Source organism: Myzus persicae, unplaced genomic scaffold (assembly GCF_001856785.1).
Source record: "Myzus persicae strain clone G006 unplaced genomic scaffold, MPER_G0061.0, whole genome shotgun sequence".
Lineage (NCBI taxonomy): Eukaryota > Metazoa > Arthropoda > Insecta > Hemiptera > Aphididae > Myzus > Myzus persicae.
In genome coordinates this window covers 93,370-110,708 of record NW_019104218.1, presented here as the reverse complement: position 1 = coordinate 110,708, position 17,339 = coordinate 93,370, and the positions used below count along the sequence as shown (strand labels likewise).

The following is a 17,339-nucleotide window of genomic DNA, read 5'->3' as shown; positions in this document are numbered from 1 at the left end:
ATACACAGTTGGTACTTATTACAGTATACGATAATATTTATGAAGATTGTAGACGCATGCCACACGCGTGTGTGGTCTACCTTTCATGTAAATATTATTTTGTCTGCAGAGCGTCGGACTAATATATCTAGATAATTATTTAAATCAAAATGTGTTCAAAAAACGAAATAATTTCAATACGTATATGATGATAAACAACTGATTTTTAAGTTTTAATTTTAATTCACCTTGGTCATCTGGTCACCACAATTTTTGTTCACGAGAACGAGCTCCATACAGCTATTTTCACCAGATTCTTTATCAGCAATAATGCCTTCCGCCGAGTCGTCATTGTGTACGACTACGGTCTGGGGCTCACAATTCACAGAATGTCCCTCGTCATCACCGTTTAAGTCGACCTGGCACCCCAAGAATTATTCGTGTTAATAATCTCTCGACCATGGCGTCTCGAGAGAGTATATTATTTAAATTTGATAGTTATAATGTATTCACATCGAGAAAATTCATTAATTAATATTATATTATATTTTGATGTCTTTTTTCAATGTATTTAATATTTGTTATTTATTATATTATGTATTATATGCATCAAAAATTTACTTTCTTAGCAGCTTTCTTTGCAAATCTTCTTTTCCGTACTATTGGTTTCGTAACAATGGGCTTTATGCCGGAAACGTCTCTTGCATATTTTCAGGTGGACGTTGATTCCTGAAATAGTTACTCAAAGATTATAATCAATTTACCAGACATTTCGTGAGCGTTATTGAATAAACGTACTACTAAACCACGCTGGTTTAAAATGATGGTTGTTATCATCGCGGTAGAACAGTTGTACCCTAACGAACCCTTCAACAATCGTGTTATTGCTGAGTTTCGATAGGGTACGTATGTGTGCTGGACTGGACTGGCCAAGCAATTTATCACCTGATGCAGATGCATCAGGGATAAATTTATGTATTTGGATTCGACGATAGTCTTTTTGTCGTTGTTTAGTTTCGAAATGCATTCAGAGCTAAAAAAAAACACATGATATTGAAATCAACCCATTTGGTTGGAATCTATTAAAATATATTTACCCTGCCAAGTCCACCAAATTTAGAACTGTCTTGTTCGATTTCTCTCCTTTCCTCCAGTTGACGTACTCAATTCTACATATGCAGTGTGATCGGCTTGATTTATGGTTAAGGAAGGTCGATGAAACTTGCCGTCTAGTATTGCCTGATATCAACTGCTTAAACGCCTGAGACACGTTTTTGATCCTTATAATATTCAGGTTTTTGAATGTAACGTCTCCGTTTTTATCGACCGTGAAACGTACAGCATTACTAAATTATATCAAATATATTATTATGTATCATTATAATGTGTTTCCTTCGACTTAGTTAATTATTTTTAATAGTATTTTTTTATACTATTTCTTAATTGAAAAACTTACTCAGGTCCCAGATTGTTAAAGTTAACATTTGATTTCTTCCTATTTTTTGGCGATTTCAATAAATTATATACCGTTTCGTTGTAAATTTCAAAGTATGCCATTGAGAATATGTTACGTTCTACATTTTTTTTTTTTTGAAAATGGTTAAAAAATATAAATAATATTTAAATGCAATAATATAATAATTACCGTCTGTGGATTGAATTGATAACTTATTGTCAAATAAGTATTTCAAAGATCTTGGAATTATACCTTCGTCTTCTCGGGATCCATAAATAGTGTGGGATTTACCACTACCAGTCTATAAAATAAAATCAGTTAGTAATATGTGTTGATAAAAATCATTTCAATACAACAAAAAATAATCATCACCTGTCCATATGCAAAGATGGTGCCATTCGTACCAGATAAATACCTGAAATAACATATTCGATTAAGTATTTATAATATTTATAGGCATGCATTTGTCGTGATCGAAATTTGATTAAAAATCATCGTACGTCATCATAATAATCATAGTGAGTTATTTTTTAGATAGTTAATATATAATAATATTAAATTCCAGATATTTAGTAGAAGTCGGTAAGTTTAGATGGGTGCTAAGATATTAGTGTCCCGGGTTTTTCCTATAAGGCACTGTCTAGAGTCTATAATATTATACAAGATAGGGCATAAGATTTTTACTGGTTTTGAATGGCCTAAGCTTGGCATGTGGTTGTGAGAAGAATTTGTAGAAAGATTCATTGTGTTCGTGGTTCTTGTTTTATCGTTTGTCAGTTGCCACCATGGTTAGGACGTTAGAGCACCTGGTGTCTTTGAGTTGTTACGTGAAGTGGCCTGCCCGCTCATCAGATTTGAGAATTCGTGACATTTGGGGATACCTAAAGGAAAAAGTGTTTAAACACTTTCCTGAAACTCTTGACGAACTTAAAGAGAGAATCAGGGATCGCATCAAATCGTCCGAAATCCAAAATCGTCAACAGGAGTGCATCGCTGCTGACGGCTGCCATCTTTTATATGTAATATTTAAACCTTACTGCAAATAAACTAGATACACTGTTGTATCGAAAAATACAAACCACATTTCTGTAAGTTCAACAGTTTTATTCTACAGTTGTTCAAAAATGATGCACATCTTATGCCCCACCAATTACAATAAATAATAATATTCTTACTTGTCTAGTATCGGAACGGCCACATGTTCGAAAATTGAACTCTGAGTTGTATTGTCATCGAATACTTTTTGAAATCTAAAAATATTAATTCATAAAATATATATTCTGATTTATACGTTGTACCAGAGGGTCATCGATCATTTCAGAGGCCCTAGGCTCGTATATAATACTCTGCGTAAGTTAAAATCATGACCGGGTGGTTTGAGGTTAGAGTCCGTTACGCGCATCCTGATTTTGATTTGTTCTACGGTGTTCCATAAACAAAATTTAAAACGGTTCAATGGTTCTATAATATTTGACTGGTTATAATCTTAAATTACGCGAACTATATTATTTTTAATAAAGCTCGAGGGCCACATTTCAAATAAAAATAAAACACCTATATTAAATCTTCAAATAAGTGCAAAAAAAAAAAATACGCAATGCTTCAAAATAATTTGATCGTGGGCCTTCAAATGTATACATATACGTCTGTCCACGGGTTGAGCGCCACTTAATATGTGATATAAACTTACTGGAATTTTTCCAATTTGCTTTTGTTGTAGTATATTAGTTGATTTTTAGTTGGTATGATTTGATACTATAAATTTAAAGAAATGGATATATTATAAAAAAATTAATTTATAAATTATAATATCGGCGTACTTTTATTAAGTCTACTGACGGCTTCAGTCGGCAGTACACTTGAATTGGCGTCATATTCGTTTGCATTTGAGAATATATAATAATATAATATTATAATAATCACTTTAAATATAACACTGAAATTAAGACTTTCAAAACTGTGAAAGAACATATAATGATAAATAACAAACGTTTTACTTCTACTCAATAACTTATTACATTCGAAAGCACTAATTGTATTCAGCCAGTACATTTTTATTAAGCCAGCAGACAAAAAAAATGTATATTAATCTATTTTGAATTCATCATTTTTGTTCATTGGTTTTTACCGAAGTCTGTAATAATTTTGAAGGCCCACGAATAATTGTCAGTTTCCTAATGTGGCTCCGACAAAAATATTAATTGGTGACCCATATATATATATATGCTGTATGTATTTGGTGTTCCATCAAAGATTGTCAAAGATTTATTTTACACATTATGTATTACCAGTGATAAATTATTTTTTAATTTAACTAAATTTAAATTTAAATTTTAAGCAAATGTCCGCGATTAACTCTTGACTCCCAGTCTAGTAATATTATTATACAAGCAAATAATATTTCAATATTAATTAATTAATTGTCCTTCCAATATCTAAATAATATAATCTACTAAATTGGATGTGTTTGGACGTGGCGGGCAAGTAATTCAAAGAACGAATTCGTTTTATGTGTGTGGACCGTACAATTATTTAGGATTTAACTATATTAGTCACGCGACAACATTATTGATGAAAATGTACTTATCGGAAAGCGTACATTACTCGTTTCGCAACAGTTTATGTATATTTGCATGAAATACATTGTCACAAACATCTAATGCATGCAATCCTAAGTGAAGAGTAATGTAATGGAAGAATAAAATCGGATTTATCGAAATAAAGTTAACCAGACAGTGAGGAGTACTCGTACCACGACTCATGATATTTAGAGGTAAAACGCCTATTTTTAAATTCCTTCTTCCTGCACATTTTAGCTCGTTGGACTAACCACCAAAAAAAAAACTAACTCCGTGCCTATCAATTTTTCACGAGCGTTTGAAATATGGGCGTGCAAACAAAAAGCGTCGGGACGAAAACCCCGAGGAGCAAGCGTGTGCACAAAATTATCGCATTACTTATTCGCTCGCGGTAGGTTAGCTTCATCCTGGTTTACACATAATATCAGCCGCCGCATATGCCCACTCAATCTAAATATATATAAACATACATAGGTACCCATTGCACAGCTGCTGCTAAATGTGTACTGAGCTCACCGTGGATTTGGTCGGGTGAATTAACGATATAATAATTATTAATGGACGGACGCCGTACAGTGTACACGGTTTATTCGCGGCTTATAATATTTGATGTGCATATTGTGTTACGACTTGAACGGAAGTCATTAGTCTCTCAGACCCATATCACAATACTCCTCGGGAAACCCTCTGCAATAGGCGTTAATACTTTAATTGCCAGTAGGTATTGTATTATATTTTACTATTGCGCCGCGATATTTACCTAAAGTTATAATAATAATAATAATAATAATAACATTATTACTATCATCGAGTCCGCGGTGGCCGTCAATAGGGGTACCTAAGATCGCATGACGTTGTTGGAATTCGACTGCGAAATGGAAAATATCCAGACGAAGGTCAATGACGGTGGTATTTTATCACATAGGTATTTCACGCAATACAACATTAGAGCGAGGTTAAGCGAAATATTATAACACTAAAACGCTGGGCAGGTAACGCTCTGCCGAACAATATTGAAGACGTGGTCGATTGTCCAGTATAACTACCTCGTCGTCGTCGAGTAAGTCATTGTGATTGGTTATATTGTGTTAAATTACGATAAACGATTCAGAGCGAAGGCTAACCCTCTCTCGTAGGAAATCATTGTGCGGTACAATCATATTTGTTGCTGTGAAATATTGCCGGTATAAAGGAACTCCGAGTCAATGATGAGTGGATTTCTCTGTGGTACCTAGAGCAGTATCTCTTCAGGTACTTAACTATGATATCATTTTAACCTTCAACATATTCTGTCATTCATCACCATGATGTATGCAGTAACTAGATCAGTTATCTATTATCAATTATTGTCAACCACGGTTATTAAATTATAAAGCGAAAATGAATAGATTATAAATCCATTGTTTTTTGTAAGTATCTACTAAGTACACAATAATACTTGTACACAATAAATTGCATATTTTGTACAAAACGCTATTAAATCATGTTTCAAACATTTTTAAAACAGTTGAAAAAGTCGTTTTAATTTATTGTCTAAACAATAACTTTGAACAGTTCTTTTCTTCATTGAACAAAACACGCTTCAACTGCATTGTTATTAGAGTACAGATATTAATTATTTTTTTTTTTTAATCAATATTTTTGGTATTTTACTTAATTAAATTAAGTTGTATAATTCTGACATTTTCAAAAAATTTAATACTTTAGTGTTCATTTCTTTGTAGGGTCTCTGGATTTCGAATAATTGTTCAGGTAAGTATTGTTTACTTTTCTAAGGTTTTCGTATTTTAAACATTCTGTTAGTATTTGTTAAACTTTTATATGAGTTCCTAATTTGAAGGGGGGGGAGGGGGGTCATTTTTTACATGCATTTCTAAGACTTAATCATTAAAATATAATTTATGGTTATGCATAATACCATTTTTTTTGATAAGTAATTATTTATGAAATTATTTGTATTATATTATTAAATACATTTTTATTCAATTTCTTTAGTACTTCGTTGGGGTTATATATTCTATATCCCCCGATAAACAGTCATAGTGGCCAAGCCATTAAGAATAATAAAATTATACATTTATAAATATTAAAATATAAGCATTACGAGTATATTTACATTTCAAACATGCTTATAATTTAACTATAAAATAAATCTATAAAGTTAGTTTAAAATACAGTGTTTTATGTTTAAACTGTTAATTTAATACTTATTCTAATGATAGAAAAAAAATATAGGTATTTATTAAGACACATATTGCGATTATTCTTAAAAGTCTTGTAAGGTCAATTTACTTGCCGTGGAACGTATAGGCTTACAATTATTAATTATTATAATAATTGGAATTTTTCCGTTATAACCCATTGAACATTGTGCCCATAACGATGGTTTTATAAATATTATTTTGAATTATCAGTACAAAATTATTGTTACACTTTGAATGACCCATCATCTCGGCCTTTACCTTTCGCAAGTCGTTACCGCTAATCGGAAAGTAAAAAAAAAAGTACAGACCGCGTGTAACACAACATACATTTTATTATTAACAAACATCGATTAGTAGCAATCTCCGATCAGTACGACAGCAAGATGGCGAATGACGCGAGTGTGACGACTCGAAGTTTCCACGCTGTGTATGTTTTCTGTATTGCCAATTCTTCTGACTAGGTATACCGTCTGTTCACAGTTTTCGCAAATGAATGTTCCGACTTGCAATTATTTAATTTATTCATTTCTTTACTCCTCTTGACAGGGTTTGGACGCTTATTTAATATATGTTGTCCGTCTGGGCACTGGCATTTAATCGTCGCTGAGGGAGTACGCACATTTCCCTCCCCTCCCATAGTTGTTGAACATATGAAAGTTCACGATGTTGAGCTTGAATGGCTTAAGACTGAAATGTCCGGCAACAAAACAAAAGTAACCAAGACACGCGGGTGTGTCGAAGGGTGAAGTCATGTTCATCCTTGACGAAATGTATATTATGTTTTTTGGTCTTATAAATTATATACAGTGAAAAAAAGAATACTTACGATGTTTATCTTTTCTATGTCTATTACATCGTCACTTGGATATTACTCCGTGTCTTTTTTCATATCTGTGTAGACTACCGATCCTGGTAAAGGTCTTATCACATACACTACACCAAATCGTGATTACGTTTGATGACAGCTGAAGAGCACTTGTCTAACTCGCCAAACACGACTTCACCCTTCGACACACCCACGTGTGCCTTGCTTACTTTTGTTTTGTCGCCGGACATTTCAGTTTTGAGACATTCAAGCTTCTCATCGCGATCTTTCGTCGGTTCAACAACAGTGAGAAGGAAGGGAAATGTTCGTACACCCTCACCGACGATTGAATGCCGGTGTCCAAACGGACAACACACTTAAATAATTCGTAGGGCCTTCTACAGGTGAAAGTCATAGCACTGTGAGCTACTACTCTGCCAGTAATGCGACTAAAAAAAAATGAATATATTAAATATGTGCACGTCAGGGCATTTTATTACGAAAACTCAAAGCAGACAGCATAAATCGAAATAATTGGCAACACAGATAGCACACACAGCGTGGAAATGTTGCGTCGTCACGCTCCCGTCATCCGCCACATTACGATCGTAACCGATAAACAATCGTATACATTATTTCGTGGTTATTGCTCGGTCGTACTGATCGGAGATTTGCATTCAGGTATTGTGTTCCACATAAACGACTAAAGACAAACTATGTACCCGACGATGATCCAATGTCGGCGCATACGAGCTATCTCGCCGGTGACAAATGACGTCAATTCATGAATACCGCAGAAACTATAAAATTAAATATGATTAAAAAAAAAATGTAGTGCACAGTTATAGTGTATATGTGTATTATTTTCACTAGATGTCAATGGGAGAATACCGTCTAATTTATAAATCAATATATCAATCATTATCATTGTGCCACAATAATATATTTCACAATATTGTATAGGTAACGACGCGCTGTTCAAAACCTAATTTTCAGTTTTCTAAAATTGTGAATGTACGACATCAAAACCATCGTGAATGTTAGGTTAGGTAACCTAACCTTAGATAGCCCGTGCTTTCGACCATTTATAATCACGTCATACAAAAACTATTATTTAGTTTGACAATGTATAGGTACAAGACTGTATAATTATTTACAGTATAATAAATACATAAATATAATATAGAAACTTGTCAATTTTGGTAATTACATTATGGATAGTTATACTTCATAAAAAATGTGTTTTTATAAACACGATCCCTAGAAGAGTTTACTTATTTCCGATACCGGAAATACTAGATGATAATATATTACGATCCGAATCATTTCGAAACAAATATATTAAATTGTTTATTTATGTGTAGCAATACTGTGTGCCAATAAAATATTATCAAATCAAATGGAATTTCTATGCAATACTACTTGTATTTTTATTTTGTGATCAAACAATAGGAGTTGGGAAAACGATTTATAATATTTTTAAGATAAATTGTTTATAGTATACCTTAGTAAGTAAACCGTTACACCCACGCTATGGTGATGTTTTCGGCGGCACACATCAGGTAAAACGACGACCACCAAGGTTTGCTAGCTATAACATATGCTCCGAAATTGGACCGTTTTAGTAATTCGCAGTTGTGTTTGTGGAACACGATATCCGCGTTGTTATACATAGCTTTTGGAGACTCTGCCGCTTTTTAAGTGTGGAGTGTACGCCGTCAAGCCGAATTGCTGATCTCGATGATATTTATATTGTCATAATATTTTATTATCATTTTGCTCGGTATATATTTGTTAAGACACATTGCGATTATTCTTAAAAGTCGTGTAAGGTCAATTTACTTGCCGGGGGGGTTACAATTATTAATTATTATCACTATTGGGACTTTTCGTTATGAGCATTGCTCATTGAGCATTTCACCCATAATGATGGTTGTATAAATATTGTTTTGAATTATCAGTACAAAATTATTGTTACACCGTGAGTGCCCCATCACGTCATTTACTGTTCGCAAGTCGTTATAACTAATCACGAAATAAAAAAAAGTATGGACGGCCTAGCTATAACTCAAGCTCAACATACCTTTTATACCTATCGAATATCAATTATATCTGTCTCCGATCAGTACGACTTCAACATGGCAGATGAAGCGGGTGTGACAACGCAACGTTTTCACGCTGTGTATGTTATCTGTATTGCCAATCATTTCGATGTATGCTGCCTGCTTTGAGTTTTCGTAAAAAAATGTCCTGACGTGCACATATTTAATTTATCCATTTTTTTTATAGTCGCACTACTCCTTTTAGGGTAGTAGCTTACAGTACTAGTAGCTTACAGTTATAACATTAAAATGAATAAGGCCCTACAAATTATTTGGGTATGTTGTCTGTCCGTTTGGGCACCGGCATATAATCGTCGGTGAGGGTGCACGAACAGTTGCGTTGCTCCACTCCCTCCTCTCCCACAGTTGTTGAATGGATGAAATTTCACGATGGGGAGCTTCAAAAAATCCAGATTGAAATTTCCGGCAACAAAACAAAAATAACCAAGACACGCGCGAGTGTCAAAGTGCGAAGTCACGATTCTCGAGACAGACAAGTGTTCTTCAGTTGTCATTTAACACAATCATGATCTGGTGTAGACCATCACGAGTATCAATAGCCTATATAGCTGCCAAGAGACGCGATGTATCTGTCTAAGAAGATTCCAAAACTATTCACGTGAAGTGATAAAAATGTAAAAGAAAAACTTAGTAAGAATTTTCTCACTGTATATTGACTTATTAGATAAAAAATATATACTTATTGAGTAAATGGTAAGAATGTCAAAGACTATCATTTATTTTAATAAAACAAATATGTACTATACTACATAGTATATTTACAATTCATAATCAAATTTCAAGTACTGTTGATCATTTTAATGTAGTCAATTGGCCTGCGTATAGTTTATAATCTTGTCGGGTGGCACATAATATTTAAACCTTGGGTGTTCGTGGCTTCGAAGACAGTTTCCATAGTCTTGGGCTCTTTCCAAGACAACTGTCTTCGAAGACTCTTTCCAGATTACTTAAGAAATATCTTTCTCGTCATCGGCGAAAAGGCAATTTTAATGATCTTTTAAAGTCTTATGATTCTTATCTACACGTCTTCTGACGCTTTTTGTCTTAATTTTTTCATGGATGTTTGTTTGTATGTGTGAATTTCCATTCACACATACAAACAAACATCCATTCATTCATACATACAGACATTCATACATCCATTCATTCATACGTACAGACATTCATACTTACATACATACATACGTACAGACATTCATACTTACATACATACATACACACATACATCCATTCACACAACACACAATCCTTAATTTAATTTCCACGCCTGGGAAAGTTAATGATAATTTTTAGTTGCGTTAAGTTAAGTTAAAGTTGAGACTTTTTTTTTCGAAAATGTATGGAAACCTACAACTAACATAAAAAATTAAGTAAAGTTACAATTTTTTTTACAAAATAAATAGCCATTATTTGTTAGTTCAAAAAAATAAAAAGTGAATGTTTATGCAAGACGAATGATTAATAATAATTTGATCACATATATTATTAAATTATATATAATGTAAAGTAAAATGAATTTGGCCAAGTTAAAAAATTATGTTAATAAAATTCGAATTTAAATTAACCAAGTTATGAAAATTTCCCAGGCATGCATATTCTTCACACACACACACACACACACACACACACATATCCATTTATACATACATATATACATAAAATCACACATTCATTCATACATACATTCATTCATACGGACATACATACAGACTTACATACATATAATATACATTTAATATACAAGCCTGGGCAAATTAATAATAATTTTAATTTCGTCAAGTTAATAAAAAACATATTTAAAAGTTTAAAGTTAATTTTTATCCTAATTAGTTATCCTCAGCTAAGTTAAATAGTATACAGTAACCTACAATCAACATACTAACTTAAGTAAAGATATATTTTTTAAATTAAAAAACTTATATAAGTTACAAAATTATGTTAAAGAAATTAAAATTTAAAAAGTCTGAATTTAATGATGATGAAATTTTAAAAAGTTAAAAATTGTTTATGAAAATTATATTTAAAAACTTAAAAATTTTGGAAATGAAAATGAAATTTTAAAAAGTTAAAATAAATGAAAAATGTTAAAATATTAAATATTAAATAAATATAAATAAATACATTTTAATTTCAATATTAAATGTTAATTAACATGAAAGTAAAAGAAGTTAAGTTAAGAATTATGGTAATGAAAATTGCCCAGGCATGCATATTTTAATGCATCTACACATTCATCAATCCATTCACGCACACACCCATACATATAGCGAAAAAATAAAGACAAAAGGCGTCTGAATAAATGTAGTTAAAAATCATACTTTCAAAGATCGTTTAAATTGCCCCTCGCCGATGACGAGAAAGATAGCTCTTAAGTGTTCTGGAAAAAGTCTTCGAAAACACAAACACCCAAGGCCGAAATTTATGCTTCACCACACAAGATGATAAATTATACACAGGCCGATTGACTACTCTAAAATGACCAAGAGTACTTGAAATTTGGTTATAAATTGTAAGCTATGTAGTATAGTATATATTTGTTTTATTGTAATAATTAAAAATGACAGCCTTTGACATTCTTACCCTTCACTCAATATGTATATATTTTTTTCTCTAATAAGTCAATATACAGTGAGAAAATTAGCTTATTTTTACATTTCTATATCTTCACTTGAATAGTTTTTGGAATCTCCTTAGACTGATGCATCGCATCTCTTGGAAGCTTGATTCTCGGGACTGTCTACACCAGACCATGATTGCGTTAAAGACATCTGAAGAACACTTGTCTTACTCTCGAAACATAACTTTACACTTCGACACACCTTTGGAGACTCACCCTGGTCTCCAAAGGTTTGTCGAAGTGTAAAGTTATGTTTCGAGAGTTAGACAAGGGATCTTTAATATCCCTTAGATGTAATCATGATGTGGTATAATGAATGTAATAAGACCTTTTTCCAGGATCCAAGGTCTACATATTATACATGAAAAGAGACACGATGTATTTATCAGATGTCTTAATAGGATTAAAAAAAATATTCACGTGAAGAGATAATAGACATAGAAAAGAAAATCCTCGTAAGTATTTTTTCCCCTATACATAGATTTATGAGATAAAAAAATTTGCTTGTTTCATCAAGGCTGACAATAACAAAGGCTATCATTTTTAATCATTACATTAAAACAAATATGTATTATACTACATATTAAGGTCCCCACACACTGCAGCGGTGGTGGTAAAATTCTTTTGTCTCGGCGGTGCCGCCATGGTGGCGGTGAATTGTGTCCGGACTCATTTTACCGCCACCGCCACCGCCACAACCAACGCCACCGCGGCAGTGTGTGGGGACCTTTATATACAATTCATAATCAAATTTAAAGTACTCTTGATCACTTTAATGTAGTCAATCGGCCTGCGTAAAGCTTATAATCTTGTCAGGTGAGGCATAATTCTTAGCCTTGGGTGTTCGTGGCTTCGAAGACAGTTTCCCTAGTAATGGGTGTTTTTCAAGACAACTGTCTTCGAAGACTTTTTCCAGAACCCTTCAGAGATACCTTTCTCGTCATCGGCGAAGGGCAATTTAAATGATCTTTGAAAATCTTATGGTTTTTATCTACACGTCTTCTGACGCTTTTTGTCTTAATTTTTTCCTAGATAGATTTCTACATACATCCATCCATTCATGCATACAGACATACATTCATTCATTCATACATACAGACATACATACATACATACATAGATACAGACATCCTTTTAAACATACATACAATAATATAATATACAAGCCTGGGTATGTAAATAATAATTTTAATTTCGTTAAGTTGATAAAAATCATATTTAAAAGTTTAAAATTAATTGTTATCCTAATTAGTTATCCCCAGTTAAGTTAAAAAGCATAAAGTGACCAATAATTAACATACTAACTTATGCTGACATTTATTAATTATATATAGTTAAACGTAACATTAATCAGTTTAAAACTAAGTAAATGAAAATTAAATTTTAAATGTATAAAATTGCATTAATTAAAATGACAATTTTAAAAAGTTAAATTAATAATTATGGCAATGAAATTTGCCCAGGCATGCATATTTTCATACTTCCGTACAGACTTACATATATACAATTTTTCACATATCCTATCATACATACATCCATTCATACTTATATACACTCATACATACTTACACACATACACAAATACATACATACATACATACATACATACACACATTCATACATACAGACATTCTTTTATACATACATACATATATGCGTATAATATGCAAGCCTGAGCAAGTTAATGGTAATTTTTAGTTGCGTTAAGTTTGATAGAAAACAAATTTAAAAGTTTAAAGTTAATTGTTATCCCAATTAGTTATACCCAGTTAAGTTAGAAAATATATGGAAACCCACAGTTAACATACTTACTTAATTAAAGAAATTTATTTGTATTTTAAATAAATAAATAACCATTATTTTTGTTTATAATAATAAAAAGTGAATATTTATAAATGAATGAACGATTAATAAAAGAAAAAAAGGATGATTAATAAAAAGTTGATTGAATTCATTATTAAATTATTTATAATCTAACGTAACGTGAATTTGGTTAAGTTTAAAATGGAGTAAATTAAAATTAAATTTTAAAAAGTTAAGAATTAAAGTTATGGAAATTAAATGAAAAAAATTACGTTAATTACAATTGCCCAGGCATGCATATTATTATACACCCATACATTCACACACACACATACACACACACACACACACACACACACACACACACACACACAGGAAATTAAGACAAAAAGAGTCTGAATAAATGTAGTTAATAACACGCGACTTTCAAATATCATTTAAATTGCCCTTCGCCGATGACGAGAAAGGTATCTCTGAAGGGTTCTGGAAAAAGTCACGAATACCCAAGGCCAAAAAATATGCTTCACCTGACAAGATGATAAGGTATAAGCTATATGCAGGCCGATTAACTACATACGCTTGACCACGGGTATTTTAAATTTGATTATAGATTGTATAATATGTAGTATAATACATATTTGTTTTATTGTTAAGATTAAAAATGATGGCCTTTTGATATTCCTGGGCTTGATGAAACTTATATATTTTTTTATCTTATAAATTATATAAATCGAAAAAAAACACTTACGATGTTTATCTTTTCTATGTCTATTATCTCTTCACGTGAATATTTTTTTGAATCTTATTATTAGATATTTACATCGTGTCTCTTCTCTTGTCTGTGTTGACTACCAATCCTGGTAAAGGTCTTATCACATACAGTACACCAGATCATGATTACGTTTAAGGGAAATAGAAGATCCCTCGAGTTTCTCGTGAATCGTGACTTCACCCTTCGACACACGCGCGTGTCTTGGTTACTTTTGTTTTGTTGCCGGACATTTCAGTCTTGAGTCATTCAGGCTCCCCATCGTGAAATTTCATCCATTCAACAACTGTGGGAGGGGAGGGAGTGGAGCACACTCTCACCGACGATTATATGCCGGTGTCCAAACGGACAATATACCCAGATAATTTGTAGGGCCTTATTCATTTTAATGTTATAACTGTAAGCTACTAGTACTGTAAGCTACTACCCTAAAAGGAGCGCGACTATAAAAAAAAAAAATGGATAGATTAAATATGTGCACGTCAGGATATTTTTTTACGAAAACTCAAAGCAGGCAGCATTTATTAATTTGAAATGATTGGAAATGCAGACAACATACACAGCGAGGAAACGTTGCGTCGTCACACTCGTGTCATCGGCCATCTTACGATCGTAACTGATCGTCGATTTATTCTAATCGTATATGTTATTTCGAGGTACAAGGAGAGTGCTGCGAAGTGAAAAGTTCGAGGAGGGTCACTGACAGTGTGAAAATTATTATCGTACTGATAAAACAAAATAATATGTATAATAGTCCAACGTTATGGGCGAAATGCTCAACGATTGTATTATTATAACGAAAAAAAAAGAACAAGATAATGATTATAATTAATAACTGTACCGTAACGTATAACGTCGGGCAAACTGTCCTTACAAGACATTAATTATAACCAGAAAAGGTATGTGTCTTAAAAAACACTTAGCAAAATGATGAATTATTATAAAAATATAATAATAGCATGCAGATCAGCAATATACGACATTAAGCAAATTGAATTCGGGTAAAATCCGCTGCCTTAAGAAACAAAATATCAATAATATTTAGATCAGAAATTATGTTATAATAAATATAGGGGACCAAATAATTGATTTTTTGTGTCGATAACATATTTTCAACCTTTAGAGTGTACATAGGTGTTATGCTGTTCAGTCTAATAACGTATTTGCATAAATACAATTCGTGTATTGATTTTTATTTGAAGGGAATTTCGATTGTCATGCTATTTATTATATTATAATATTTACCTGTCGTTTATTGCGTTGTCAGCATATTGTTGTTTCGTCGAGACAAATCGAATCTAACTTCAGTTTCCAAAGTATCAATGAAGTTATAATTATAATAACGGCATAGCAGCATATGTTAATATATCCTTTGTCTTCGATCTAAAGACCACACACATTATTAATTTAAATTATTGTAAAGGTTCGCTCTCGTCAGATAAATACGACCAAACAAAATTCAATAGTATGAGATCATTTTGGAATAACTGTGTTTTTAATGTATATTATAATACATTTTGTATATTTTAATAACTATTACTCTTGTACATACTTTATCATTTTGTTGTACTGTCTTAGCATATAGATTTGAATGGTGTTTACAGCTTCCCAAATGGCACTGAGATTTCCCGCCATCTTCGTATGGTCTTGTAGAACCCCCAAAAGTATCTAACGAATCAGCCACATAATTTACCAAGCTCGAAACATGTTTTAAATACTGTTGAGGGTTTCCATTGGCACTATAAAATCAAAAAATCAAATGCAATTTAAAAAAAATATTTGTATTTACATATTATGTATTTTCACGAGAAAACAATGTAAGAATACCGAATAATCTACATGCATGCAACAATTGCATTGTGCTACATTATTAAATTCCATTGTATTATATATAGACAGTGACACGTATACTTAATCTAATTTTCTGTTTTCTAAAATTATGAATTACTTATAGCGTCAAAAATTATCGTGAATGTTCCAGAACACGTTTACGACTATTTAATCACGTCATACTATGACTATTTAGTTTGGCGATTTATATAGGACCTTATAATTATTTACAATATATTAAACATATTAATATCTTATAGTAACTTGTCAAATTTGGAAATTACTTTATATTTAGGTATTGTGCTTCACAAAAAATGTGTTTTTACAAATACGTTCACCATAATTGACTTTTAAAGACACCAGAAAAATATCATGATAATAGTTTATAATCTTAATAATTTCGATAGAATTATAAATTGTATATTTATGTAGTAACTATCTGACGATAGAATATTATAAAAGCAAGTTAAATTTGTATGCAATTCAGGTAAATTAACCAAATGAGACAAGAATTAAAAATATTCGTAAGATTCATTTCCTAGAACATACCTAACTTAGTTAACTAAAAATACTCAGTGAACTATACGTTTTAAATATTTAAAGAATATGAAAATACGTGTGAATCGGTGAGTTTATTACTAATAAGTAATTATATCGGCTGTTTAGAGCTTAGTAATATGAATATTGTTTTGACTTTTGTCACGGTTTTTAAATTCTGAATTAAATCCACACAAAACGAACAATAATACTACAAAACAATGAATAATATGATTTTAATTTTCAATTTTTCAAAAATATCAACAAATCAAACCATTTTTTTAAAATCCCTCAATTTTGGATTACACACCTCACGGTATAAGAAATTGTAAGTTACAAAATTAATCAAAGATAAACATTTGATGCGTGAGGCGTGACAAGTTATTGTTGTTTATTATATTTGAGACAAATGGGTCTGAGAGTGAATTAAGATATATTTTTTATTTAAATTAATATTTTCAATTATTATATACCATTTATCATAACTTATTGCTATTCAACCATCATTGATTTTTATATTAAATTTACCCATTTAATCTCACGCTGTTAACATTCGATTCATTTGTCCACATCCGTGTGAACGTAACCATCATAATTGCAAAAAGCAAAAGGTAATTGATGTAAGCAAAATTCATTC

At 31.7% G+C, this 17,339-nt stretch overlaps 1 protein-coding gene across 1 annotated transcript; it reads right to left on the bottom strand.

The window, feature by feature from the left end:
* Window positions 1–227: 227 nt before the first annotated feature.
* LOC111040150 (kinesin-like protein KIF6) lies at window positions 228–17,337 on the bottom strand (the record flags this gene model as incomplete). The annotated part of the gene is made up of 10 exons (XM_022323907.1): window positions 17,231–17,337; window positions 15,888–16,074; window positions 3,126–3,190; window positions 2,611–2,685; window positions 1,808–1,850; window positions 1,625–1,736; window positions 1,436–1,553; window positions 1,077–1,325; window positions 925–1,012; window positions 228–398 (listed from the first exon to the last, which is right to left on the bottom strand). Coding segments are annotated over exons 1-10 (1,215 nt in total), but the record flags the coding sequence as incomplete, so codon positions are not given.
* Between the last annotated feature and the right edge of the window lie 2 nt (window positions 17,338–17,339).